At 46.5% G+C, this 27,861-nt stretch overlaps 1 protein-coding gene across 1 annotated transcript in view; it reads right to left on the reverse strand.

The window, feature by feature from the left end:
- Nucleotides 1-27,861, reverse strand: part of slc16a10 (solute carrier family 16 member 10) — a 99,981-nt gene that overhangs the window by 8,758 nt on the left and 63,362 nt on the right. Inside the window, exon 3 of the mRNA XM_033022002.1 lies at nucleotides 24,237-24,669. Coding sequence (XP_032877893.1) covers nucleotides 24,237-24,669 — 433 coding nt within the window. The remainder of the gene's footprint in view (nucleotides 1-24,236; nucleotides 24,670-27,861) is intronic.

Raw genomic sequence — 27,861 nt, forward strand, 5'->3', positions numbered from 1 at the left:
TATAAGTTGACCAAGTATAAGTTGACCACGCATAAGTTGACCACGTATAAGTTGACCACGTATAAGTTGACCCAATAAAAGTTGTCCTTGTATCTGTGCACTGTGAATGGCTCAATTTTAATCATGTATTGGCTTTACGCTGACTGGTTAGCACGCAACAAAAGCTTTTCCCTGTACCTCGGTACACGTGGCAATAAACTAAACTGAACAGGACTGAACTGAACCTTGTATAAGTACGAAAGAACTGCAGATGCTGGTTTAAATCGAGGGTGGACACAAAATGCTGGAGTAATAAGCCTGAAGAAGGGTCTCGACCCAAAACGTCACTCATTCCTTCTCTCCAGAGATGCTGCCTGTCCCGCTGAGTTACTCCGGCATTTTGTGTCTATCTTTGAACCAAGTTTAAGTTGACCAAGTATAAAGTTACCAAGTTTAAGATGACCATGTTTAAGGTGACCAAGACACCTCAGATGTCTCAGCAAGGCTCAGTGCTGGGACCCCAGCTATTCACAATATATATTAATGATTTGGACGAGGGAATTGAATGCAACATCTCCAAGTTTGCGGATGACACGAAGCTGGGGGGCAGTGTTAGCTGTGAGGAGGATGCTAGGAGGCTGCAAGGTGACTTGGATAGGCTGGGTGAGTGGGCAAATGCATGGCAGATGCAGTATAATGTGGATAAATGTGAGGTTATCCACTTTGGTGGCAAAAACAGGAAAATAGACTATTATCTGAATGGTGGCCGATTAGGAAAAGGGGAGGCAACGAGACCTGGGTGTCATGGTACACCAGTCATTGAGTAGGCATGCAGGTGCAGCAGGCAGTGAAGAAAGCAATGGTATGTTAGCATTCATAGCAAAAGGATTTGAGTATAGGAGCAGGGAGGTTATACTGCAGTTGTACAGGGTCTTGGTGAGACCACACCTGGGGTATTGCGTATAGTTTTGGTCTCCTAATCTGAGGAAAGACATTCTTGCCATAGAGGGAGTACAGAGAAGGTTTACCAGACTAACTCCTGGGATGTCCGGACTTTCATATGAAGAAAGACTGGATAGACTCGGCTTGTACTCGCTAGAATTTAGAAGATTGAGGGGGGATCTTATAGAAACTTACAAAATTCTTAAGGGGTTGGACAGGCTAGATGCAGGAAGATTGTTCCCGATGTTGGGGAAGTCCAGAACAAGGGGTTACAATTTAAGGATAAGGGGGAAATCTTTTAGGACTGAGATGAGGAAAACATTTTTCACCCAGAGAGTGGTGAATCTCTGGAATTCTCTGCCACAGAAGGTAGTTGAGGCCACAGTTCATTGGCTATATTTAAGAGGGAGTTAGATGTGGCCCTTGTGGCTAAAGGGATCAGGAGGTATGGAGAGAAGGCAGGTATAGGATACTGAGTTGGATGATCAGCCATGATCATATTGAATGGCGATGCAGGCTCGGGGGGCCGAATGGCCTACTCCTGCACCTATTGTCTATGTTTCTATGTAAGAAGGTCCGAACCAAAATGTCACCTATCCATGTTCTCCACAGATGCTGCCTGACCCGCTGAGCTACTCCAGCACTCTGTGAAACGTCACCTATCCATGTTCTCCACAGATGCTGCCTGACCCGCTGAGTTACTCCAGCACTCTGTGAAACGTCACCTATCCATGTTCTCCACAGATGCTGCCTGACCCGCTGAGTTACTCCAGCACTCTGTGAAACGTCACCTATCCATGTTCTCCACAGATGCTGCCTGACCCGCTGAGTTACTCCAGCACATTGTCTCTTTCTGTAAACCAGTACTTGCAGTTCCTTTTCTCTGTCTCTGAAGTATTCAGACTTTCATTCATCAAATGCTTCCTCCATTTGTTTCTTGCTCTGTGGAGAATGGGTAAGCATGTAGGTACAGCAGGCAGTGAAGAAAGCTCATGGCATGTTGGCCTTTATAACAAGAGGATTTGATTAGGAGCAAGGAGGTCCTACTGCAGTTGTACAGGGCCCTAGTGAGACCACACCTGGAGTATTGTCTGCAGGTTTGGTCTCTTAATTTGAGGAAGGACATTCTTGCTATTGAGGGAGTGCAGCGTAGGTTCACGAGGTTAATTTCTGGGATGGCGGGACTGTCATATGATGAAATAGTGGATCGACTGGGCTTGTATACACTGGAATTTAGAAGGATGAGAGGGTATCTTATTGAAACATATAAAATTATTAAGGTAGACAAAAATGCTGGAGAAACTCAGCGGGTGAGGCAGCATCTATGGAGAGAAGGAATAGGCGACGTTTCGGGTCGAGACCCTTCTTCAGACTGATGGGGGGGAAGAAAGGAAGAGGTGGAGACAGTGGGCTGTGGGAGAGCTGGGAAGGGGAGGGGAAGGAGGGAGAAAGCAGGGACTACCTGAAATTGGAGAAGTCAATGTTCATACCGCTGGGGTGATTATTAAGGGAGTTGACGGCCACGTTTAACACATCTGCGGCAGGCGATGCAAATTTATTAAAAACACACATTTCCCCGGGGCCTTTTGTTGGAGCAGGCTGCTAATGAACTGCTGGAGTCACAGAGACATACTGCACAGAAACAGGCCCTTCAGCCCAACTCGTCCATGCCAACCATCTAAGCTGGTCCCACCTGCATGCATTCGGCCCAAGTCCCTCTAAACCTTCCTATCCATATACGTCCAAGGGTCTTTTAGGAGCAGAATTAGGCCATTTGGCCCATCAAGTCTGCTCCACCATTCAATCATGGCTGATCTATCTCGCCCGTCCAATCCCATTCTCCTGCCTTCTCCCCATATTTCCTGACACCGCATCCACCCTCCATCCATCCATCCATCCATCCATCCATCCATCCATCCATCTCTATCTATCTATCTATCCATCCATCCATCCATCCATCCAGTCCATCCATCCATCTCTATCTATCTATCTATCTATCTATCTATCTATCTATCTATCTATCTATCTATCTATCTATCTATCTATCTATCTATCTATCTATCTATCTATCTATCTATCTATCTATCTATCTATCTATCTATCTATCTATCTATCTATCTATCTATCTATCTATCTATCTATCTATCTATCTATCTATCTATCTATCTATCTATCTATCTATCTATCTATCTATCTATCTATCTATCTATCTATCTATCTATCTATCTATCTATCTATCTATCTATCTATCTATCTATCTATCTATCTATCTATCTATCTATCTATCTATCTATCTATCTATCTATCTATCTATCTATCTATCTATCTATCTATCTATCTATCTATCTATCTATCTATCTATCTATCTATCTATCTATCTATCTATCTATCTATCTATCTATCTATCTATCTATCTATCTATCTATCTATCTATCTATCTATCTATCTATCTATCTATCTATCTATCTATCTATCTATCTATCTATCTATCTATCTATCTATCTATCTATCTATCTATCTATCTATCTATCTATCTATCTATCTATCTATCTATCTATCTATCTATCTATCTATCTATCTATCTATCTATCTATCTATCTATCTATCTATCTATCTATCTATCTATCTATCTATCTATCTATCTATCTATCTATCTATCTATCTATCTATCTATCTATCTATCTATCTATCTATCTATCTATCTATCTATCTATCTATCTATCTATCTATCTATCTATCTATCTATCTATCTATCTATCTATCTATCTATCTATCTATCTATCTATCTATCTATCTATCTATCTATCTATCTATCTATCTATCTATCTATCTATCTATCTATCTATCTATCTATCTATCTATCTATCTATCTATCTATCTATCTATCTATCTATCTATCTATCTATCTATCTATCTATCTATCTATCTATCTATCTATCTATCTATCTATCTATCTATCTATCTATCTATCTATCTATCTATCTATCTATCTATCTATCTATCTATCTATCTATCTATCTATCTATCTATCTATCTATCTATCTATCTATCTATCTATCTATCTATCTATCTATCTATCTATCTATCTATTCTATCTATCTATCTATCTATCTATCTATCTATCTATCTATCTATCTATCTATCTATCTATCTATCTATCTATCTATCTATCTATCTATCTATCTATCTATCTATCTATCTATCTATCTATCTATCTATCTATCTATCTATCTATCTATCTATCTATCTATCTATCTATCTATCTATCTATCTATCTATCTATCTATCTATCTATCTATCTATCTATCTATCTATCTATCTATCTATCTATCTATCTATCTATCTATCTATCTATCTATCTATCTATCTATCTATCTATCTATCTATCTATCTATCTATCTATCTATCTATCTATCTATCTATCTATCTATCTATCTATCTATCTATCTATCTATCTATCTATCTATCTATCTATCTATCTATCTATCTATCTATCTATCTATCTATCTATCTATCTATCTATCTATCTATCTATCTATCTATCTATCTATCTATCTATCTATCTATCTATCTATCTATCTATCTATCTATCTATCTATCTATCTATCTATCTATCTATCTATCTATCTATCTATCTATCTATCTATCTATCTATCTATCTATCTATCTATCTATCTATCTATCTATCTATCTATCTATCTATCTATCTATCTATCTATCTATCTATCTATCTATCTATCTATCTATCTATCTATCTATCTATCTATCTATCTATCTATCTATCTATCTATCTATCTATCTATCTATCTATCTATCTATCTATCTATCTATCTATCTATCTATCTATCTATCTATCTATCTATCTATCTATCTATCTATCTATCTATCTATCTATCTATCTATCTATCTATCTATCTATCTATCTATCTATCTATCTATCTATCTATCTATCTATCTATCTATCTATCTATCTATCTATCTATCTATCTATCTATCTATCTATCTATCTATCTATCTATCTATCTATCTATCTATCTATCTATCTATCTATCTATCTATCTATCTATCTATCTATCTATCTATCTATCTATCTATCTATCTATCTATCTATCTATCTATCTATCTATCTATCTATCTATCTATCTATCTATCTATCTATCTATCTATCTATCTATCTATCTATCTATCTATCTATCTATCTATCTATCTATCTATCTATCTATCTATCTATCTATCTATCTATCTATCTATCTATCTATCTATCTATCTATCTATCTATCTATCTATCTATCTATCTATCTATCTATCTATCTATCTATCTATCTATCTATCTATCTATCTATCTATCTACCTATCTATCTATCTATCTATCTATCTATCTATCTATCTATCTATCTATCTATCTATCTATCTATCTATCTATCTATCTATCTATCTATCTATCTATCTAACCATCCATCCTCTATCCCATCCACCATCTATCCCATCCATCCATCCATCATCCATCCTCTATCTATCTATCCATCTATCTATCTATCTATCTCTGCCTTAAAAATATCAACATGGCCTCCACAGCCTTCAGTGGCAATTAATTCCACAGGCTCACCACCCTCTGACTTTCATTGCGTGCTAACCAGTCAGCGGAAAGACAACACATGATTACAATCAAGCCACTCGCAGTGTATTGATACATGATAAAGGGAATAACATTTAGTGCAAGGTAAAGCCATCAAGGTCCGATCAAAGATAGTCTGAGTCCCCAATGAGGTAAATAGTAGTTCAGCACTGCTCTCTGGTGGTGGTAGGATGGTTCAGTTGCCTGATAACAGCTGGGAAGAAACTGTGCCCGAATCTGGGAACTTGGATCCCCTCAGACGGGGGGAGGGGGTTCTGGAGCAGGAGGCACTGCGGGGCAGTTTATAGATCCACTGCCTCACAGCGCGAGACCCGGGTTTGATCCCGACTACGGGAGCTGTCTGTACGGATTTTGTACGTTCACCCCGTGACCGCGCGGGGTTTCTCCGGGTGCTTTAGAGATACAGCGTGGAAACAGGCCCCTAGGGCGGTTTTGTAGGTTAATTGGCCTCTATAGATTGTCCCTGGTGTGTGGAGAGTGGATATGAAAGTGGGATAACATGGAACTAGTGTGGGCGGGAGATCAATTGGGCGGCGTGGACCGGGAAGGCCAAAGGGCCTGTTTCCACGCAGTACTGTGGTTTGTGGGTTCGATCTTGACTACGGGTGCTGTCTGTGTGGAGTATGTATGTTCTCCCTGTGTGGGTTTTCTCCAGGTGCTCCGGTTTCTTCCCACACTCCAAAGAAGTACAGGTTTGTACGTTAATTGGCTTTTGTAAATTGTCCCTAGTGTGTGGGATAATAGACAATAGACAATAGGTGCAGGAGTAGGCCATTCGGCCCTTCGAGCCAGCACCGCCATTCAATGTGATCATGGCTGATCATCCCCAATCAGTACCCCGTTCCTGCCTTCTCCCCATATCCCCTGACTCCGCTATCTTTAAGAGCCCTATCTAGCTCTCTCTTGAAAGCATCCAGAGAACCTGCCTCCACCGCCCTCTGAGGCAGAGAATTCCATAGACTCACCACACTCTGTGAGAAAAAGTGTTTCCTCGTCTCCGTTAAATGGCTTACCCCTTATTCTTAAACTGTGTGGCCCCTGGCTCTGGACTCCCCCAACATCGGGAACATGTTTCCTGCCTCTAGCGTGTCCAAACCCTTAATAATCTTATATGTTTCAATGAGATTGCCTCTCATCCTTCTAAACTCCAGAGTGTACAAGCCCAGCTGCTCCATTCTCTCAGCATATGACAGTCCCGCCATCCCGGGAATTAACCTTGTAAACCTACGCTGCACTCCCTCAATAGCAAGAATGTCCTCCCTCAAATTAGGGGACCAAAACTGCACACAATACTCCAGGTGTGGTCTCACTAGGGCCCTGTACAACTGCAGAAGGACCTTTTTGCTCCTATATTCGATTCCTCTTGTTATAGTGCGAGTGTACTGGGTGATCACAGGTCGCTGAGGAATTGATTGGCCTAATGGTCCTGTCCCACTTAGGCGACTGGACCCCCCTACGACAATGTCTACGACAACCTACCTCCGAGTCGACGTCCAGCTACGGCAAGCTACAGACAACCGGCGACCCATTAGGGCGTCCACCTACGACCACACCGGTACCTGTCGCCGGTTGACGTAGGTAGTCACCAATGGAATTCACCAAAGTCGGCACCGGCGACAACCTACGTCATCCTGGCGACAACCTACGACAAGTCAACTGTTGCCGAAAAGTTTTGAACATTTCAAAATTCAGCTGCGACCAAAAACACGCGACGATTCTTTGGGCGACTGAGGAGACCATACAGGCGACACCCCGGCGACCATGTGGCGACAGCCTAGTCGCCTGTAGTCGCCTAAAAAATTGCCTGAGTAGGACCAGCCCATAAGGGGCTATTTCCACGCTGTATCTCTAAAATCTAAAGTCAACTTTATGCTTTCAAGAGGGCCACAGTTTAAGAATAAGGAGTAAGCCATTTAGAACGGAGACGAGGAAACACTTGTGAGTGTGGAATTCTCTGCCTCAGAGGGCGGTGGAGGCAGGTTCTCTGGATGCTTTCAAGAGAGAGCTAGATAGGGCTCTTAAAAATAGCGGAGTCGGGGATATGGGGAGAAGGCAGGAACGGGGTACTGATTGGGGGTGATCAGCCATGATCACATTGAATGGCGGTGCTGGCTCGAAGGGCCGAATGGCCTACTCCTGCACCTATTGTCTATTGTCAACTGATTGGTCCAGCTGTTTCTGTTCCCAATGCCGGTATCTGTGCAGGGATGAAAGGAATCGGCAATTTTCCAACAGCTAACAGCAGTGTCTGGGAGATTAATTCATGGAAGCCGAGCTCTGCTTCAGAGAGAGTTGGCTACCCTTGGACACACACAAGCCAAATACACTGTGCTTTCTGCCTTACTGCTTTAATTTAGCAGGACAGTCACAACTTGACCTGCCCGATCAGATATCTGTTAAACAAGTCCAGTTATCCGGATCATCTTGGCTCTAAACTCTTAGAACATAGAACAGGTCAAACAGGCTTTTGGCACGTTGGCCTTCATCAGTCAGAGTATTGAGTACAGAAGAAATACTGAAAAGCTGGAGTAACTCAGCGGGTCAGGCAGCATCTCTGGATAAAAGGAATGGGTGACGTTTCAATAGACAATAGGTGCAGGAATAGGCCATTCGGGCCTTCGAGCCAGCACCGTCATTCAATAGACAATAGGCAATAGGTGCAGGAGTAGGCCATTCGGCCCTTCGAGCCAGCACCGCCATTCAATGTGATCATGGCTGATCATCCCCAATCAGTACCCCGTTTCTGCCTTCTCCCCACATCCCCTGACTCCGCTATCTTTAAGAGTAAGTAAGTTTATTGGCCAAGTATTCACATACAAGGAATTTGCCTTGGTGCTCCGCCCACAAGTAACAACAGTGACAGTTACGAATGACTCAGAAAACACTAAACATTAATAATAATAAAACATTAATAAGCTCTATCTAACTGTCTTGAATGCATCCAGAGAATTGGCCTCTACTGCCTTCTGAGGCAGAGAATTCCACAGATTCACAACCCTCTGGGTGAAAAAGTTTTTCCTCATCTCCGTTCTAAATGGCTTGCCCCTTATTCGGGTCGAGACCCTTCTTCAGACTAGAAACGTCACCTATTCCTTTTCTCCATAGATGCTGTCTGACCCGCTGAGTTTCTCCAGCTTTTTGTGTCTATCTTCGATTTAAACCAGCTTCTGCAGTTCCTTCCTACACATATTGAGTGCAGATGTTGGGAGGTCATGTTGCAGTTGTACCAGGTCTGAAGAAGGCTCTCGACCCGAAACGTTGCCTATTTCCTGCACTCCATAGATGCTGCCTCACCCGCTGAGTTTCTCCAGCAATTTTGTCTACCTTGCAGTTGTACAAAACGTTGGTGAGGCCACATTTGTGTTCAGTTCTGGGCACCATGTTACAGGAGAGATGTTGTCAAGCTGGAAAGGGTGCAGAGAAGATTTACGAGGATGTTGCCTGGACGCGAGGGTGTGAGCTATGGGGAGAGGTTGAGTAGGCTGGGTCTCTGTTCCTTGGAGAGCAGGAGGATGAGGGGTGATTTTATATGGGTACACACACACACACACACACACACACACACACACACACTCTTGGCCAGAGTAAGGGAATCGAGAACCAGAGGACATAGGATTAAGGTGAAGGGGAGAAGGTTTAATAGGCATCTGAGGGGAAATCAATCAACACTGAATACGGTGTCAGGGGTTATGGGGAGAAGGCAGGAGAATGGGGTTGAGAGGGAGAGATACATTGGCCATGATTGCATGGCGTAGACTTGATGGGCCAAATGGCCTAATTCTGCTCCTAGAACCTGCATCAGAACAGGGCAAGTGTTACTCATGACTGCGTAGCCGGCCATAGTGCGAACTCCATCATCAAGTTCGCTGACGACACCACTGTTGTGGGACGTATCACTGATGGGGATGAGTCAGAGTATAGAAGAGAGATCGAGCAACTGTCCATATGGTGCCAGCGCAATAACCTGGCCCTCAACACCAGCAAAACCAAGGAATTGATTGTGGACTTTGGAAGGAGTAGGAGGGGGACCCACAGTCCCGTTTATATCAACGGGTCGATGGTTGAAAGGGTCAAGAGCTTCAAATTCCTGGTCGTGCACATCTCTGAAGATCTTTCCTGGTCCGAGAACACTAATGCAATCACAAAGAAAGCTCATCAGCGCCTCTACTTCCTGAGAAGATTATGGAGAGTCGGTTTGTCAAGGAGGACTCTCTCTAACTTCTACAGGTGCACAGTAGAGAGCATGCTGACCGGTTGCATCGTGGCTTGGTTCGGCAATTTGAGCGCCCTGGAGAGGAAAAGACTACAAAAATTAGTAAACACTGCCCAGTCCATCATCGGCTCTGACCTTCCTTCCATCGAGGGGATTTATCGCAGTCGCTGCCTCAAAAAGGCTGGCAGTATCATCAAGGACCCACACCATCCTTGCCACACACTCATCTCCCTGCTACCTACAGGTAGAAGGTACAGGAGCCTGAAGACTGCAACAACCAGGTTCAGGAATAGCTACTTCCCCACAGCCATCAGGCTATTAAACTCGGCTCAGATAAAACTCTGAACATTAATAGCCAATTTTCTGTTATTTGCACTTTACCAGTTTATTTATTCATGTGTGTATATATTTATATTATGGTATATGGACACACTGATCTGTTTTGTAGTAAATGCCTACTATGTTCTGTGTGCTGAAGCAAAGCAAGAATTTCATTGTCCTATACAGGGACACATGACAATAAACTCACTTGAACTTGAACTCCCTTGAGTGTGTGTGAGCGTGTGTGTGCACGGATGTGTGGCCTGTGCGTGCGGGAGACCTGTGTTGCCACACTTGTGTGTCGCTGGGGAAAGTGTCTAGACGTAGTCTGTCTGGGCTCATTAGTAGACTCCAGATACTGTTGACTTGGCCGACTGTTAAACGCCACGGGAGACAGACTCAGACGCATCTGCTCCTGGAACAAACGGCACCGAGACCCAGGAGAGGCGGAAGGAAGGAAGGTGAACCACAACTCCTGGGAGGCACGGCGGTGGTGCAGCGGGTGGAGCTGCTGCCTCACAGCGACAGGCTCCATCCTGTCAGCGTGGAGTTTGCACGTTCTCTCAGCGACCACGGGGGATTCCTTCCGATGCTCTAATTTCATAGAACAGCACAAGAACAGGCCATTCGGCCCACCACGTCTGTGCCGAACATGGTGCCAACACCATCTGCCTTCACGTGATCCACATCCCTCTTTCATATTCCTTTCACAAGACTTTCATATGAAGAAAGACTGGATAGACTCGGCTTGTACTCGAAAGAATTTAGAAGATTGAGGGGGGATCTTATAGAAACTTACAAAATTCTTAAGGGGTTGGACAGGCTAGATGCAAGAAGATTGTTCCCGATGTTGGGGAAGTCCAGAACAAGGGGGTCACAGTCTAAGGATAAGGGGGAAATCTTTTAGGACTGAGATGAGAAAAACATTTTTCACACAGAGAGTGGTGAATCTCTGGAATTCTCTGCCACAGAAAATAGTTGAGGCCAGTTCATTGGCTATATTTAAGAGGGAGTTAGATGCGGCCCTTGTGGCTAAAGGGATCAGGGGGTATGGAGAGAAGGCAGGTACAGGATACTGAGTTGGATGATCAGCCATGATCATATTGAATGGCGGTGCAGGCTCGAAGGGCCGAATGGCCTACTCCTGCACCTTTTGTCTATGTTTCTATGTTTCATTCCCTGCATATCCACGTGCCCATCTAAAAACCTCTTAAACACCACTATCGTATCTGCCTCCACCACCACCCCTGGCAGCGCGTTCCAGGCACCCACCACCCTCTGTGTAAAAAAACCTGCCCCGCACACCCCCTTTAAATTTTGCCCCTCTCACCTCAAAACTACGCCCTCTAGTGTTGGACATTTCCGTCTATGTCTATCCATGCCACTCATGATTTTATATACTTCTATCAGGCCATCTAGGAGTCAATATCACCAACAACTTCTCCTGGACCACCCATACTGAAGCAACCACCAAGAAAGCACACTAACACCTCTACTTCCTTAGAAGGCTTAGGCAGTTGGGCGTGTCCCCAACAACTCTCACCAACTTCTACAGATGCGCCACAGAAAGCATTTTATCCGGATGCATCACAGCTTGGTTTGCGAGCAGCTCCATCCAAGACCGCAAGAGATTGCAGCGAATTGTGGACGCAGCCCAGACCATCGCACAAACCAACCTCCCTTCCATTGACTCCATCTACACCTCACGCTGCCTTGGCAAGGCCAGCAGCATAATCAAGGACCAGTCTCACACCGGCCACTCCCTCTTCTCCCCTCTCACATCGGGCAAAAGGTGCAGAAGTGTGAAAACGCATACACCTCCAGATTCAGGGACAGTTTCTTCCCGGCTGTTATCAGGCAACTGAACCATCGAACCACAACTAGAGAGCAGTTCAGTTTAGTTTGAGTTACTGCTGAGTTACTCCAGCACTCTGTGAAACGTCACCTATCCATGTTCTCCACAGATGCTGCCTGACCCGCTGAGTTACTCCAGCACTCTGTGAAACGTCACCTATCCATGTTCTCCACAGATGCTGCCTGACCCGCTGAGTTACTCCAGCACTCTGTGAAACGTCACCTATCCATGTTCTCCACAGATGCTGCCTGACCCGCTGAGTTACTCCAGCACTGTGTATCTGTCCTCTGCACATCACTTGATGAGCCAATGGGCCTACATCCAAGCTGTGTCACTAAACTAAATTAAATGTGAATCTATTGGAGGGATATTCTGCCAACTGTGACAGGCGGGTTTCGCTGCCTTTGTTAAAAAGAATTATTGATGCAGTTAGTTCGGCCCACCGAGTCTGCGCCGACCAGCGATCCCCGCACACTAACACTATCCTACACACACTGGGGACAATTTACATTAAGAGCAAGCCAATTAACCTACAAACCTGTACGTCTTTGGAGTGTGGGAGGAAACCGGATCACCCGGAGAAAACCCACACGGTCACGGGGAGAAGGTACAAACTCCGTACAGACAGCGCCTGTAGTCAGGATGGAACCCGGGTCTCTGGCGCTGTGAGGCAGCAACTCTACCGCTGCACCACCGTGCTATGAAATTGACGAATAAATTTGACTTTGACTATCTTTGCGGCACGATTTTTATCTCTCAGTTTCAGTTTAGTTTATTGCCACGTGCTTTCCAGTCAGCAAGTCATGGAGCCCCTTTGCCACGCAAGCCCAAGAGCTGCTCTGCACAACACCGGCTGACGCTTCCAAGGCCGCCTAGGTCAAGACGAGATGGAGAGACCAGTGGAAGTCAGCGGAACCATCTGGGCTACACCAGTACATCAATGACCCCATGCCTTGGACAACCCTCAACCGCTTGAGGACGGGCATCGGACGCTATGGAGTAGCGATGAAGAGGTGGGGCCTCGTGGACAGCGAGCGCCTCCTGCAAGTGTGGGGACCCAACACAGACAGTGGAGCACAAGGTCACCAGTTGCCCCAAACACCGGTTGGCCACCCAATGGTGAACGAGGTCTGGTTGACCTGGACTATGACACGTTGGCCTGGCTCGCCTCAACGGAGCTGCAGGTCTAAAAGACATACGACAGAAGAAGTTCCAGTCAGCAGAAATACAATCTGTGATTACAATCGAGCCGTTTACAGTGTGTAGATGAGGACTGCTTTTATTAAAAAAAAGGACAAATTCGTGCAGCCGTCGGCCGGGGTTTGCTACAGCGACACGTTGCAAAGTCTCGGCAACAATGTTGCAAAGGGCCCAGCGTTCAGTGAGAATGTTGCAGAACTGTATCCGCATGTATCCTGTGACAATTCTGGGCAACATCTTTCCTCGTAGGAAACAGTGTTGGCTGTTTACATTCGTGCAGCGTGACTGGAGCAGGCAACATGGATGAACAGGCGTGTGTAGGCCGCAGCGCCTGAGACCCGCCTTCCATCCTCACCTCCGGTGCTGTCTGTACGGAGTTTAAACGTTCTCCCCGTGACCTGCGTGGGTTTTCTCCAGGGTCTCCCCGCCAACAGGTTTGTAGGTTGATTGGCTTGGGTAAATTGTCCTGAGTGTGTGTGTGACAGTGTTAGTGGCCGGCGTGGACTCGGCGGGCCGATGGGCCCGTTCCCACACTATGTCCCGAAACGTCACCTATCCATGTTCTCCACAGATGCTGCCTGACCCGCTGAGTTACTCCAGCACTCTGTGAAACGTCACCTATCCATGTTCTCCACAGATGCTGCCTGACCCGCTGAGTTACTCCAGCACTCTGTGTCTTAATTTGAATTGAATTGATGTTATTAGCCAAGTATGTACACATACAAGGAATTTGCCTTGGTGCTTTGCTCGCAAATAGCAACACGATATACAGTAGACAATTAAAAATAAAACATTATAATTTAAATATGTGAAGAATTAAATTAAATACCAGAGCAAAAGGAGGCTACAGATTTTTGGCTGTTGAGTAGAGCAACTACTCGTGGATAAAAGCTGTTTTATGTCTGGCTGTGGCAGCTTTGACAGTCCGGAGTCGCCTTCCAGAGGGAAGTGATTCAAAGAGTTTGTGGCCAGGGTGAGAGGGGTCAGAGATGATCTTGCCCGCTCGCTTCCTGGCCCTTGCAGTGTACAGTTCATCAATGGAGGGAAGGTTGCAGCCAATAACCTTCTCTGCTGATCGGATGATTCGCTGCAGCCTCCAGGTGTCGTGCTTGGTGGCTGAGCCAAACCAGACCATGATGGACAAGGTGAGAACAGACTCTACGATGGCCGTGTAGAATTGGACCATCATTGCCTGTGGCAGATTGTGCTTCCTCAGCTGCCGCAGGAAGTACATCCTCTGTTGTGCCTTTTTCACTGTGGAGTCGATGGTAGCCCCCCACTTAAGGTCCTTGGAGATGATGGTTCCCAGGAACTTAAAAGGCTCCACAGATGTGAATGTGGTGTTGTTGATGGTGAGTGGGGTGAGGGGAGGGGGAGCTCTCCTAAAGTCTACAATCAATTCCACTGTCTTAAGAGCATTGAGCTCTAGGTTGTTGCAACGGCACCAGGACGCCAGCTGTGACACTTCCTGTCTGTTGGCAGATTCCTCCCCATCCTGGATCAGTCAAATCAGGGTTGTGTCATCCACAAACTTGAGAAGCTTGACAGAGGTGTCTGTGGAGGTGCAGTCGTTGGTATAGAGGGAGTAGAGGAGAGGGGAGAGCACGCATCTTGCGATGCTCATATGCTGAGGGTTTGCGGGTCCGAGATGTGCTTTCCCAGCCTCACATGCTGCTTCCTGTCTGTCAAGAAGTTGGTGATCCACTGACAGAGGCGTTCAGGCACAGTCAACTCGAAAAGTTTGGAGTGTAATAGCTCTGGCACAATGGTGTTGAATGCAGAGCTAAAATCAACAAACAGGATCCTCGCATAGGTCCCCTGGCGGTCTAGGCGCTGTAGGATGAAGTGCAGGCCCAGAGGGACAAGCAGGGGGTTTGTGATGTTTTTCAGCTTGGCCAGCACAAGCCTTTCAAGGGTCTTCATGACTACAGGTGTCAGTGCGGCAGGCCTGTAGTTATTAAGACAAGTAATCCTTGCCTTTTTGGGTAGGGGAACAATAGTGGAGACTTTGAAGCAGGCAGGGACAGTACAGGTTTGGAGGGACTGGTTGAAAATGTCTGTGTTCGGCATAGAACTTGAGAGTAGAGGGGGAAATATTGTCCAGTCCTGGAGATTTCCGGCTTTTCTGTGTTCTGAAAAGCCTCTCCACCTCCTCAATTGCTGTTAGTGATGGAGAAGTGGCCAGACTGATGTTGGGCCGAATGGCCCATGTCCGTGCTGTGTCTCCCTATTAGTCTTATGAATGCATTCACCACCAAGTCTGCTACTTCACAACTGGCACAGACTGTGCAGAAATGTCCAAGATTTTTTTTATTTTTTAAAGACCATGCCGTGCCTAACTTTAACCTGGCAGATGTAGCCAAGTGCCAACTAAATAGCATTTCAATTGAATTAGTTACAATCAGACTGCAAAACCTAACTACAAACAAATTACTGGGGTAACTTGGAGGTGGGAAATCGGGGCCCGTCTGAATAAAGTGACCAAGACACCGAAGGGCAGCACAGAGGCACAGCGGTGGAGTTGCTGCCTCACAGCGCCGGTGACTCGAGTTGCATCCCGACTACGGGTGCTGCCTGTACGTTCTCAGAGATCTCCGATTTCCTCCCACACTCCAAAGACGTACAGCCCTGTGGGTCAATTGGCTTGGTGTGTGTGTAAATTGTCTTTAGTGTGTGTAGGATAGTGTTAGTGTGCTGGGATCGCTGGCCGGTGCAGACTCGGTGGGCCGAAGGGCCTGTTTCCGCGCTGTATCTCATAACTGAACTAAAAAAGGTTCCTGACCTGAAACGTTGTCTGTTGAAACAAGCCGTATCTCTAAACTAAATCTAAAGTGGCCTAGAAAAATAAATGCACAATCCTTTAAGCCGCGTTGCCCAAACACAATCCCGCCGCACTCTTTGCGGTCAATGGAGTGGAAATGATTAGACTATGAAGGATCTATCTGGTGGCAGTGGGTGTTCAGTGCTCAATGCTCGCTGTTAGAACAGGACATCAATGGAGGGCAACAGGACTCCGGGAGCACGGAACGTGGCAGTCACGTGCCGCCTGCTGGTCTTGCTACCTCAGGAAACAACCCATCAAAGGAAAGTGAAAGAGGCAATAGACAATAGACAATAGGTGCAGGAGTAGGCCATTCGGCCCTTCGAGCCAGCACCGCCATTCAATGTGATCATCCCCAATCAGTACCCCGTTCCTGCCTTCTCCCCATATCCCCTGACTCCGCTATTTTTAAGAGCCCTATCTAGCTCTCTCTTGAAAACATCCAGAGAACCGGCCTCCACCGCCCTCTGAGGCAGAGAATTCCACAGACTCACCACTCTCTGTGAGGAAAAGTTTTTCCTCGTCTCCGTCAGTATCTAACTCTCTCTTGAAAGCATTAGCGCATCAATGTGGAATGAAGGGCCTGTTCTTGTGCTGTACGACTGTGCTAGTGCCACCTGCCTGCGTTTGGCCCATATCCCCCTAAACCTGTCCTATCCATCTACCTGTCCAAATGCTTCAGTTTAGTTTATTATCACGTGGACAGAGGTACAGTGAAACATGATCACGTGTGCAAGGCAAAGCCAGTAAAGTCCGATCAAGGATAGTCCGAGGGTCACTAATGAGGTAGATAGCAGTTCAGGACCGCTCTATGGTTGTGATAGGATGATTCAGTTGCCCGATAACAGCTGGGAAGAAACTGTCCCTGAATCTGGAGGTGTGCGTTTTCACACTTCTGTACTTTTTGCCTGATGGGAGAGGGGAGAAGAGGGAGTGGCCGGGGTTCAATAGACAATAGGTGCAGGAGTAGGCCATTTGGCTCTTCGAGCCAGCACCGCCATTCAATGTGATCATATCTGATCATCCCCAATCAGTACCCCATTTCTGCCTTCTCCCCATGTCCCCTGACTCTGCTATTTTTAATAACCCTTGAAAGAGCTCTCTCTTGAAAGCATCCAGAGAACCGGCCTCCACCGCCCTCTGAGGCAGAGAATTCCACACTCACAACTCGCTGTGAGAAAAAGTGTTTCCTTGTCTCCGTCCTAACTGGTCCTTGATGATGCTGCTGGCCTTATCGTGGCAGCAACGTGATGTGTAGATGGAATCAATGGAAGGGAGGTTGGGTTTGTGTGATGGTCTGGGCTGTGTATTTTTAAATGCTGTTATAGCTATTCTTTACTGGACTTTACCTTGCAATGAACGGCTCGATTATGTGGATGGCTCGATTATGATTGTGTGTAGTCAGCGCCCGGTACATTTTGCATACTATGTGTTTGGTATGCAAAACAAAGAATTTCACTGATGCCACAATAATAAAGTATCGATCATTCATTCATTGTCTTTCCGCTGACTGGTTAGCGCGCGACAAAAGCTTCTCACTGTATCTCCGTACACGTGACAATAAACGGCAGTAACCCAAACTAAACTAGCGGCCTCAACTACCCAGCTCGTTCCATGTGTTCTTCCTCGAAACTTGAGCTGAACACAAAGTCATACGGTACAGAGGCAGGCCCGTCGGCCCAACATGTCCCATCTCTGAAGATCTTTCCTGGTCCGAGAACACTGATGCAATTATTAAGAAAGCACATCAGCGCCTCTACTTCCTGAGAAGATTACGGAGAGGCGGCTTGTCAAGGAGGACTCTCTCTAACTTCTACAGGTGCACAGTAGAGAGCATGCTGACCGGTTGCATCGTGGCTTGGTTCGGCAACTTGAGTGCCCTGGAGAGGAAGAGACTACAAAAAGTAGTAAACACTGCCCAGTCCATCATCGGCTCTGACCTTCATTCCATCGAGGGGATCTATCGCAGTCGCTGCCTCAAAAAGGCTGGCAGCATCATCAAAGACCCACACCATCCTGGCCACACACTCATCTCCCCGCTACCTTCAGGTAGAAGGTACAGGAGCCTGAAGACTGCAACAACCAGGTTCAGGAATAGCTACTTCCCCACAGCCATCAGGCTATTAAACTTGGCTCGGACAAAACTGAACATTAATAGCCCATTATCTGTTTATTTGCACTTTAACAGTTTATTTATTCACGTGTGTATATATTTATACAATGGTATATGGACACACTGATCTGTTCTGTAGTAAATGCCTACTATGTTCTGTTGTGCTGAAGCAAAGCAAGAATTTCATTGTCCTATCTGGGACACATGACAATAAACTCTCTTGAATCTCCCACCCGCCCGCGTTTGGCACTTGAATCTCTCTAAACCTGCCCTATCCATGTACCGCTCATGGAAAGAGCATTCACGTCGCGACCCCGTTTCCACCAAAAGAAGCGACAAGACAGACACCATTGTATGCAGATGCCGAGAAGTGAATTCAACTCTGGCTGAACAACTTCTAATCTTATGATGTGGACTCCATCAGAAGACCTGGCCGAATGTTTTTTTTTAAACGTCATGGTCGTTCCTACCAACTACCTCCTCCGGCAGCTCGTTCCATCCACACGCCAACCTCCGTGTAAAAAAGTCGCCCCTCTAGTTTCCTCTTGCAGCTTTCTCCCCTCACCTTCAACCTATGTCCTCTGGTTCTTGATCCCCAAGTACTGGAATCATTTCAGGACCGGGTCTGAATAAGGGTCCCAATAGACAATAGGTGCAGGAGTAGGCCATTCGGCCCTTCGAGCCAGCACCGCCATTCAATGTGATCATGGCTGATCATCCCCAATCAGTTCCCCGTTCCTGCCTTCTCCCCATATCCCCTGACTCCGCTATCTTTAATAGACCTGGGGTGACTGTTTAAAAATCACCTGTCACGTTACTCTAGTTTTCCCAATGACTGGGAGACGAAGCAGGGCTCCCCGCTCCATCTACAAATCTGCTGATGCAGCGTTGTGGCCGGTTGTATCACGAGATGTGATGAGTCAGCGTACCAGGGAGGATGGACACCTGGTGGAGTGGTGTCACAACAACCTCTGACTCAACGACAACCAACAGTCAACAGGCAAATAGTGAGAGGCCTGGATAGAGTGGATGTGGAGAGGATGTTTCCACTAGTGGGAGAGTCTAGGACTAGAGGGCACAGCCTCAGAATAAAAGGATGTATCTTTAGGAAGGAGACGAGGAGGAATTTCTCTATGTAGTCAATAGACAATAGGTGCAGGAGTAGGCCATTTGGCCCTTCGAGCCAGCACCGCCATTCAATGTGATCATGGCTGATCATCCCCAATCAGTAACCCGTTCCTGCCTTCTCCCCATATCCCCTGACTCTGCTATTTTTAAGAGCCCTGTCTAGCTCTCTCTTGAAAGCATCCAGAGAACCTTCCTCCTTATGCCCCTGTCCCACTTTGGAAATCTGAACGGAAACCTCTGGAGACTTTGCGCCCCATCCAAGGTTTCCGTGCGGTTCCCGGAGGTTTTTGTCAGTCTCCCTACCTGCTTCCACTACCTGCAACCTCCGGCAACCACCTGCAACCTCCGAGAACCGCACGGAAACCTTGGGTGGGGCGCAAAGTCTCCAGAGGTTTCCGTTCAGGTTTCCTAAGTGGGACAGGGGCATTAGTCAGAGGGTGGTGAACCTGTGGAACTCTTTGCCACAAACGGCTGCGGAGGCCAAGTCAATGGATATTTTCAAGGCGGAGATAGATAGATTCTTGATCAGTACGGGTGTCAGGGGTTTATGGGGAGAAGGCAGGAGAATGGGGTTAGGAGGGAGAGATAGATCAGCCGTGATTGAATGGCGGAGTAGACTTGACGGGCCGAATGGCCTAATTCTGCTCCTACCACATGAACTTACGAACAAAACAAAGAAACTAATCGCTGTCTGCAGAAAGATGAAGTCAGGAGACCACGTGCCAGTTTTCATTGCTGGGTCGATGGTGGAGAGAGTTAGCAGCTTCAAAATTCCCTGAGCGTTAAAATCTCTTTAGACTTTCGAGATGCAGCGCGGAAACAGCCCGTTCATCCCACCGTGTGGTCACCTGTACACCAGCACTATCCTATACACTGGGGACAATTTAGTAGAGGCCTTGTGTCCCAGCCCCAGGACAGGTCATTTCATGGCAGCACGGTGGTGCAGCGGGTAGAGCTGCTGCCTCACAGCGCCAGAGACCAGGCTTCCATCCTGACTACGGGCGCTGTCTGTACGGAGTCTGTACGTTCTCCCCGTGACCCACGTGGGTTTTCTCCGGGTGCTCCGGCTTCCTCCCACACTCCAAAGACGTACAGGTTTGTAGGTTAATTGGCTTCTGTAAATTGTCCCTAGTATGTGTGTATGATAGAACGAGTGTACCGGTGATCGTTGATCAGCACGGACTCAGTGGGCCGAAGGGCCTGTATCCACCCTGTATCTCAAAATTAATTCCGATCTTCCAACCAACATCATTTTTTGGCATTAGACCTTTTCTCTGTAACAATAACGTCACGATGCGTTTCTGTCCTTCTGATTAATGTTAATCAGATTAATTTAATCCGATTCATTTAACTGATTAATTAATAGACAATAGACAATAGGTGCAGGAGTAGGCCATTCGGCCCTTCGAGCCAGCACCGCCATTCAATGTGATCATGGCTGATCATCCCCAATCAGTACCCCGTTCCTGCCTTCTCCCCATATCCCCTGACTCCGCTATCTTTAGGAGCCCTATCTAGCTCTCTCTTGAAAGTATCCAGAGAACCGGCCTCCACCGCCCTCTGAGGCAGAGAATTCCACAGAATCACAACTCTCTGTGAGAAAAAATGTTTCCTTGTCGCTGTTCTAAGATGTTTGCTCCAACAAAATTAATTGATAGCGCAGTGTAGTTTAGTTTAGCTAAGAGATAAAGAGCGGAAACAGGCCCTTCGGCCCACCGAGTCCGCGCTGACCAGCAAGTGTGCGACCATCGCTGGTTGGTGCGGACTCGGTGGGCCAAAGGGCCTGTTTCTGCTCTTTATCTCTTTGCCTAACTAAACTACACTGGGCTATCAATTAATTCTGCTGAAGGAATCATCCAGGAATAACAACAACAACAACGGAAAAGTATTAAACTCACAGACTCAAGTGTTGTAAACAAATATAAAGCATTTTAAGGGAGGGGAGGGTGATGGGAAGGGGATGGGGGGGTGGGGAGATGGAGAGGGGGGTGAGGGAGGGGGATGGGAGGAATAGCAGCTGCTGAAACAGATGGAGACGCTACAAAAGCTTTTCACTGTACCTCGTCACTTGTAACAATAAACTAAACTGAACTGAACGGATGTGAAAATCGAAACCGAGATGTTCTTTTGAAAAGCAGCCAAGGGCAGAAGGACACTCGAGCAGACAGTCTGTGTCATCAGTTCCACGAGCACACGCCAGATAAACTCTGACAGGGCCAAGGTTTACAAACTGCAGCTTAAAGATACTGTGTTGGCGCTGGGCCTGCACTCGCTGGAGTTTAGCAGGATGAAGGGACACCTCACCGAGACATAGTCGAATCGGTAGCAAGGGAGGCAAATACTGTGCTCAGATAGGCATGTAATGCTGAGGCTCTATAAGGCGCTGGTCAGGCCGCATTTGGAGTAACGTGAGCAAATTTGGGCCCCATATCCGAGGAAGGATGTGCCGACTCTGGAGGGGGTCCAGAGGAGGTTTACAAGAATGATCCCAGGAATGAGTGGGTTAGCATAGGATGAGCGTTTGATAGCACTGGGCCTGTGCTCGCTGGAGTTTAGAAGAATGAGGGTGGGGACCTCATTGAAACTTACAGTATAGTGAAAGGTCTGGAATACAGTGGATGTGGCGAGGGTGTTTCCACTAGGGTTGTGGAGGCCGTCAATGTGTACTTTTAAAGCAGAGATGGACAGATTCTTGATTAGTACGGGTGTCAGAGGTTACGGGGAGAAGGCAGGAGAATGGGGTTATGAGGGAGAGATAGATAAGCCATGATTGAATGGCAGAGTAGACTTGATGGGCCGAATGGCCTAATTCTGCTCCTCTCTCAATAGACAATAGGTGCAGGAGTAGGCCTTGGCCCTTCGAGCCAGCACCGCCATTCAATGTATGATACAGTGGCTTGCAAAAGTATTCATACCCCTTGAACTTTTCCACATTTTGTCACGTTACAACCACAAACGTAAATGTATTTTATTGGGATTTTATGTGATAGACCAACACAAAGTGGCGCATAATTGTGAAGTGGAAGGAAAATGATACATGGTTTTCAAATTTTTTTACAAATAAAAAACTGAAAAGTGTGGCGTGCAAAAGTTTTCAGCCCCCTTTACTCTGATACCCCTAAATAAAATCCAGTGCAACCAATTGCCTTCAGAAATCACCTAATTAGTAAATAGAGTCCACTTGTGTGTAATCTAATCTCAGTATAAATACAGCTGTTCTGTGAAGGCCTCAGAAGTTTGTTAGAGAACATTAGTGAACAAACAGCATCATGAAGCCCAAGGAACACACCAGACAGGTCAGGGATAAAGTTGTGGAGAAGTTTAAAGCAGGGTTAGGTTATAAAAAAATATCCCAAGCTTTGAACATCTCACGGAGCACTGTTCAATCCATTATCCGAAAATGGAAAGAGTATGGCACAACTGCAAACCTACCAAGACATGGCCGTCCACCTAAACTGACAGGCCGGGCAAGGAGAGCATTGATCAGAGAAGCAGCCAAGAGGCCCATGGTAACTCTGGAGGAGCTACAGAGATCCATAGCTCAGGTGGGAGAATCTGTCCACAGGACAACTATTAGTCGTGCACTCCACAAATCGGGCCTTTATGGAAGAGTGGCAAGAAGAAAGCCATTGTTGAAAAAAAGCCATAAGAAGTCCCGTTTGCAGTTTGCCACAAGCCATGTGGGGGACACAGCAAACATGTGGAGGAAGGTGCTCTGGTCAGATGAGACCAAAATTGAAGTTTTATGGCCTAAATGCAAAACGCTATGTGTGGCGGAAAACTAACACTGCACATCACCCTGAACACACCATCCCCACTGTGAAACATGGTGGTGGCAGCATCATGCTGTGGGGATGCTTTTCTTCAGCAGGGACTGGGAAGCTGGTCAGAGTTGATGGGATGATGGATGGAGCCAAATACAGGGCAATCTTGGAAGAAAACCTGTTAGAGTCTGCAAAAGACTTGAGACTGGGGCGGAGGTTCACCTTCCAGCAGGACAACGACCCTAAACATACAGCCAGAGCTACAATGGAATGGTTTAGATCAAAGCATATTCATGTGTTAGAATGGCCCAGTCAAAGTCCAGACCTAAATCCAATTGAGAGTCTCTGGCAAGACTTGAAAATTACTGTTCACAGACGCTCTCCATCCAATCTGACTGAGCTTGAGCTATTTTGCAAAGAAGAATGGGCAAAAATTTCAGTCTCTAGATGTGCAAAGCTGGTAGAGACATACCCCAAAAGACTTGCAGCTGTAATTGCAGCGAAAGGTGGTTCTACAAAGTATTGACTCAGGGGGGCTGAATACTTTTGCACGCCACACTTTTCAGTTTTTTATTTGTAAAAAAATTTGAAAACCACGTATCATTTTCCTTCCACTTCACAATTATGCACCACTTTGTGTTGGTCTATCACATAAAATCCCAATAAAATACATTTACGTTTGTGGTTGTAACGTGACAAAATGTGGAAAAGTTCAAGGGGTATGAAAACTTTTGCAAGCCACTGTATATATTCAGTTGATGATATATTCAGCAATATATGATGGCTGATGATCCACAATCAGTACCCCGTTCCTGCCTTCTCCCCATATCCCCTGACTCTGCTATTTTTTAAGAGCCCTATCTAGCTCTCTCTTAAAAGCATCCAGAGAACCTGCCTCCACCGCCCTCTGAGGCAGAGAATTCCACATACTATCCCATGTTATCATGTATGATAGAACATAAATAAGTGACAGGTAGACAAAAATGCTGGAGGAACTCAGCGGGTGCAGCAGCATCTATGGAGCGAAGGAAATAGGCAACGTTTCGGGCCGAAACCCGGAAGGGTTTTGGCCCGAAACGTTGCCTATTTCCTATAGTGGAGATTGTTCAACTCTTTGCATGGAGCGACGGAAATTGGCAACGTCGCCTATTTCCTTCGCTCCATAGATGCTGCTGCACCCGCTGAGTTTCTCCAGCACTTTTGTCTACCTTCGATTTTCCAGCATCTGCAGTTCTTTCTTCATAAATAAATGAGGAATACTTACAAGGTGAACGTAAGGCACAAAGTATCCGAAGAGAGCGGTGGGAATGCCGAAGGCCCAGATGCGGTAGCCGAGGAACCTCCATATCTTCACGTTGAAGATCTTCCTGAAGTTGAGCTTTTGCTTGGCGGAGTTGGTGTTCCCGCCCCCGCTGGGCGTGGCCACGGGCCGGTAGGTGAAGCTGGCCAGCAGCAGCACGAATATGAAGATGGACAGCACCCTCAGCGTGTGGCTCAGGCCGATCTTGGGCAGCAGCTGCTTGAGCAGCAGGGGGAGCACGATGGTGAACACGCTGCTGCCCGCCGTCACGATCCCGTTCACCAGCCCCAGCCGCTGCTTGAAGTAGTGGCCCAGGATGACCAGCGAGGGCTGGTAGGCAAAGGACGAGCCGCAGCCAAACACCACGCCGTAGGTGAAGTACATGGGCCCCAGCGACCTGCAGACAAACCACAGGCAGCGGTCAACCAGGGGCCGAGAGGGGGTGATACTCCGCTTGTACTCGCTAGAATTTAGAAGATTGAGGGGGGATCTTATAGAAACTTACAAAAGTCTTAAGGGGTTGGACAGACTAGATTATTCCCGATGTTGGGGAAGTCCAGAACAAGGGGTCACAGTTTAAGGATAAGGGGGAAATCTTTTAGGACCAAGATGAGGAAAACATTTTTCACACAGAGAGTGGTGAATCTGTGGAATTCTCTGCCACAGAAGGTAGTTGAGGCCAGTTCATTGGCCATATTTAAGAGGGAGTTAGATGTGGCCCTTGTGGCTAAAGGGATCAGGGGGTATGGAGAGAAGGCAGGTACAGGATACTGAGTTGGATGATCAGCCATGATCATATTGAATGGTGGTGCAGGCTTGAAGGGGTGAATGGCCTACTCCTGCACCTATTTTCTATTTCTATGATATAATCTGTTCAAACTCAAGTACCATTTGTTTCAATAGACAATAGTTTGTAACTTTCTCAACGCCCTTTACGTGGCACCTGTTTGTATACCCTGGGGGTGTGCAAAACACTCTGACCTGTCACATGACAATAGAGCATAATCCATTCATTCATATTGTCCAGTGAAATCAAAGAGCCCCACTGAGTCGCCCTGAGGTTAAGTTATGGTTCGAAGAGTTGGCTTTCATGCATCAGATGATGTGATTATTTAGACCATCAATAGACAATAGGTGCAGGAGTAGGCCATTCGGCCCTTCGAGCCAGCACCGCCAATCAATGTGATCATGGCTGATCATCCCCAATCAGTACCCCGTTCGGCCTTCTCCCCATATCCCCTGACCGCTATCTTTAAGAGCCCTATCTAGCTCTCTCTTGAAAGCATCCAGAGAACCTGCCTCCACCGCTCTCTGAGGCAGAGAATTCCACAGACTCACCACTCTCCTTTGAAAAAGTGTTTCCTCGTCTCCGTTCTAAATGGCTTACTCCTTATTCACAAACTGTGGCCCCTGGTTCTGGACTCCCCCAACATCAGGAACATGTTTCCTGCCTCTAGCGTGTCCAAGCCCTTAACAATCTTATATGTTTCAATGAGATACCCTCTCATCCTTCTAAACTCCAGAGTGTACAAGCCCAGCCACTCCATTCTCTCAGCATATGACAGTCCCGCCATCCCGGGAATTAACCTTGTAAACCTACGCTGCACTCTCTCAATAGCAAGAATGTCCTTCCTCAAATTAGGATTGACCTTCCTCAAATTTATTTTTCACACAAAGGGTGCATGGAACAAGCTGTCAGAGTGAAGCCAAACGCAAATTGGAGGAACAGCACCTCATATTTCGCTTGGGCAGTTTACAGCCCCAGCGAAGAATGGTCTCGACCCAAAACGTCACCTATTCCTTCACTCCATAGATGCTGCCTCGCCCACTGAGTTGCTCCAGCATTTTGTCTACCTTCGATTTTTCCAGCAACTGCAGTTCTTCCTTAAATAATACAACCCCAGCGAATATTGGTTCCTCTAACTTCAAGTAACCCTTGCATCCCGTCTCTCTCTGTCCCTCCCCACCCAAGTCGTACCAGTTTCAAAGTCGTCTTGTTGAGTCTCGTTGTCGATAACTCGTTTTCACCAAGCCCACAGCCTGTTTCCTTTATCATGGTTCCTACCTCAGGTGAAGGCAGGTTCTCTGGATGCTTTCAAGAGAGAACTAGATAGAGCTCTTAAAGATAGTGGAGTCAGGGGATATGGGGAGAAGGCAGGAATGGGGTACTGATTGGGGATGATCAGCCACGGTCACATTGAATGGCGGTGCTGGCTCGAAGGGCCGAATGGCCTACTCCTGCACCTATTGTCTATTGTCTATTATTAGTCACATGTACCAAGGTACAGTGAAATTAATTGTTGTTTACAGTTCAGTACAAGTATCACTACACACAAATACTCAGATACATCTTAGATAAGTATCTCAGATACAGTACAGTATGAGTATACAGAGTCGACAGTTCACAACAGCAAAGCCTGTGATAGTGATACAGCGTGGAAACGTTCCCTTCGGCCCAACTTGCCCACAACAACCAACATGCCCCAGCTACACTAGTCCCACCTGCCCATATCCCTCCAAACCTGGCCTATCCATACTCTGAACTGAGCACACAGCTCCCATAGCACACACATGCACGCGCACACACACTCGCACACACACGCGCACACACACACACGCGCACACACACGCACGCACAAGCACACACACGCACGCACTCACACATGCGCACACACACGCACACACACGCCATCACACATGCGCACACGCACACGTACGCATACACATGCACGCGTACACGCACACGCCATCACACATGCGCGCACACACGCGCCCGCACACACACACACATGCGCACACACGCACACGTACGCATACACATGCACGCGTACACGCACACGCACACACACACATGCGCACACACGCACACGTACGCATACACATGCACGCGTACACGCACACACGCACGCACACACACACGTGCGAGGAATAGATTGAGTAGACGCACAGTCTCTTGCCCAGAGTGGGGAAATGGAGAACCAGAGCCATAGGTTTAGGGTGAAGGGGGAACGATTTAAGAGGAATCTGAGGGGTAATCTTTTCACCCAAAGTGTGGTGGGTGTATGGAACGAGCTGCCGGAGGAGGTAGTTGAGGCAGGGACTATCACAATGTTTAAACAGGTACATGGATAGGATAGGTTTGGAAGGATATGGGCCAAACACAGGCAGGTGGGACTAGTGTGGCTGGGAAACTTTGGTCGGTATGGAGAAGTTGGGCCGAAGGGCCTGTTTCCACACTGTATCACTCTACGACTCTCTAGGTTGAAAGTGTTAAACTCTAACTCTAGGTTAAATAGTAACTTGTGGAAACACAGGAGAAAGAAAAGTAGGTCGACTCTTAAAATGTCATGAATGTAGGTTTAGGTTTATCATTGTAATGTGTACGACACACAGTTAAAGCTTTTCATTGCTTGTTATCTAAATAAATCAGATCATACAATAATAGTAGTAGTTTAGAGATACAGCGTGGCAACAGGCCCTTCGACCCGTCTAGTCCGTGCCGACCAGCGATTTCCGTCCTCCGCTAGGGCCAATTGACAGATCACGTGCCGGCTGATAAGAGTTGGTCTTGGCTCCATGTTCGGCACAG

Source organism: Amblyraja radiata, chromosome 5, assembly GCF_010909765.2.
Source record: "Amblyraja radiata isolate CabotCenter1 chromosome 5, sAmbRad1.1.pri, whole genome shotgun sequence".
In the NCBI taxonomy this organism is placed as follows: Eukaryota; Metazoa; Chordata; class Chondrichthyes; order Rajiformes; family Rajidae; genus Amblyraja; species Amblyraja radiata.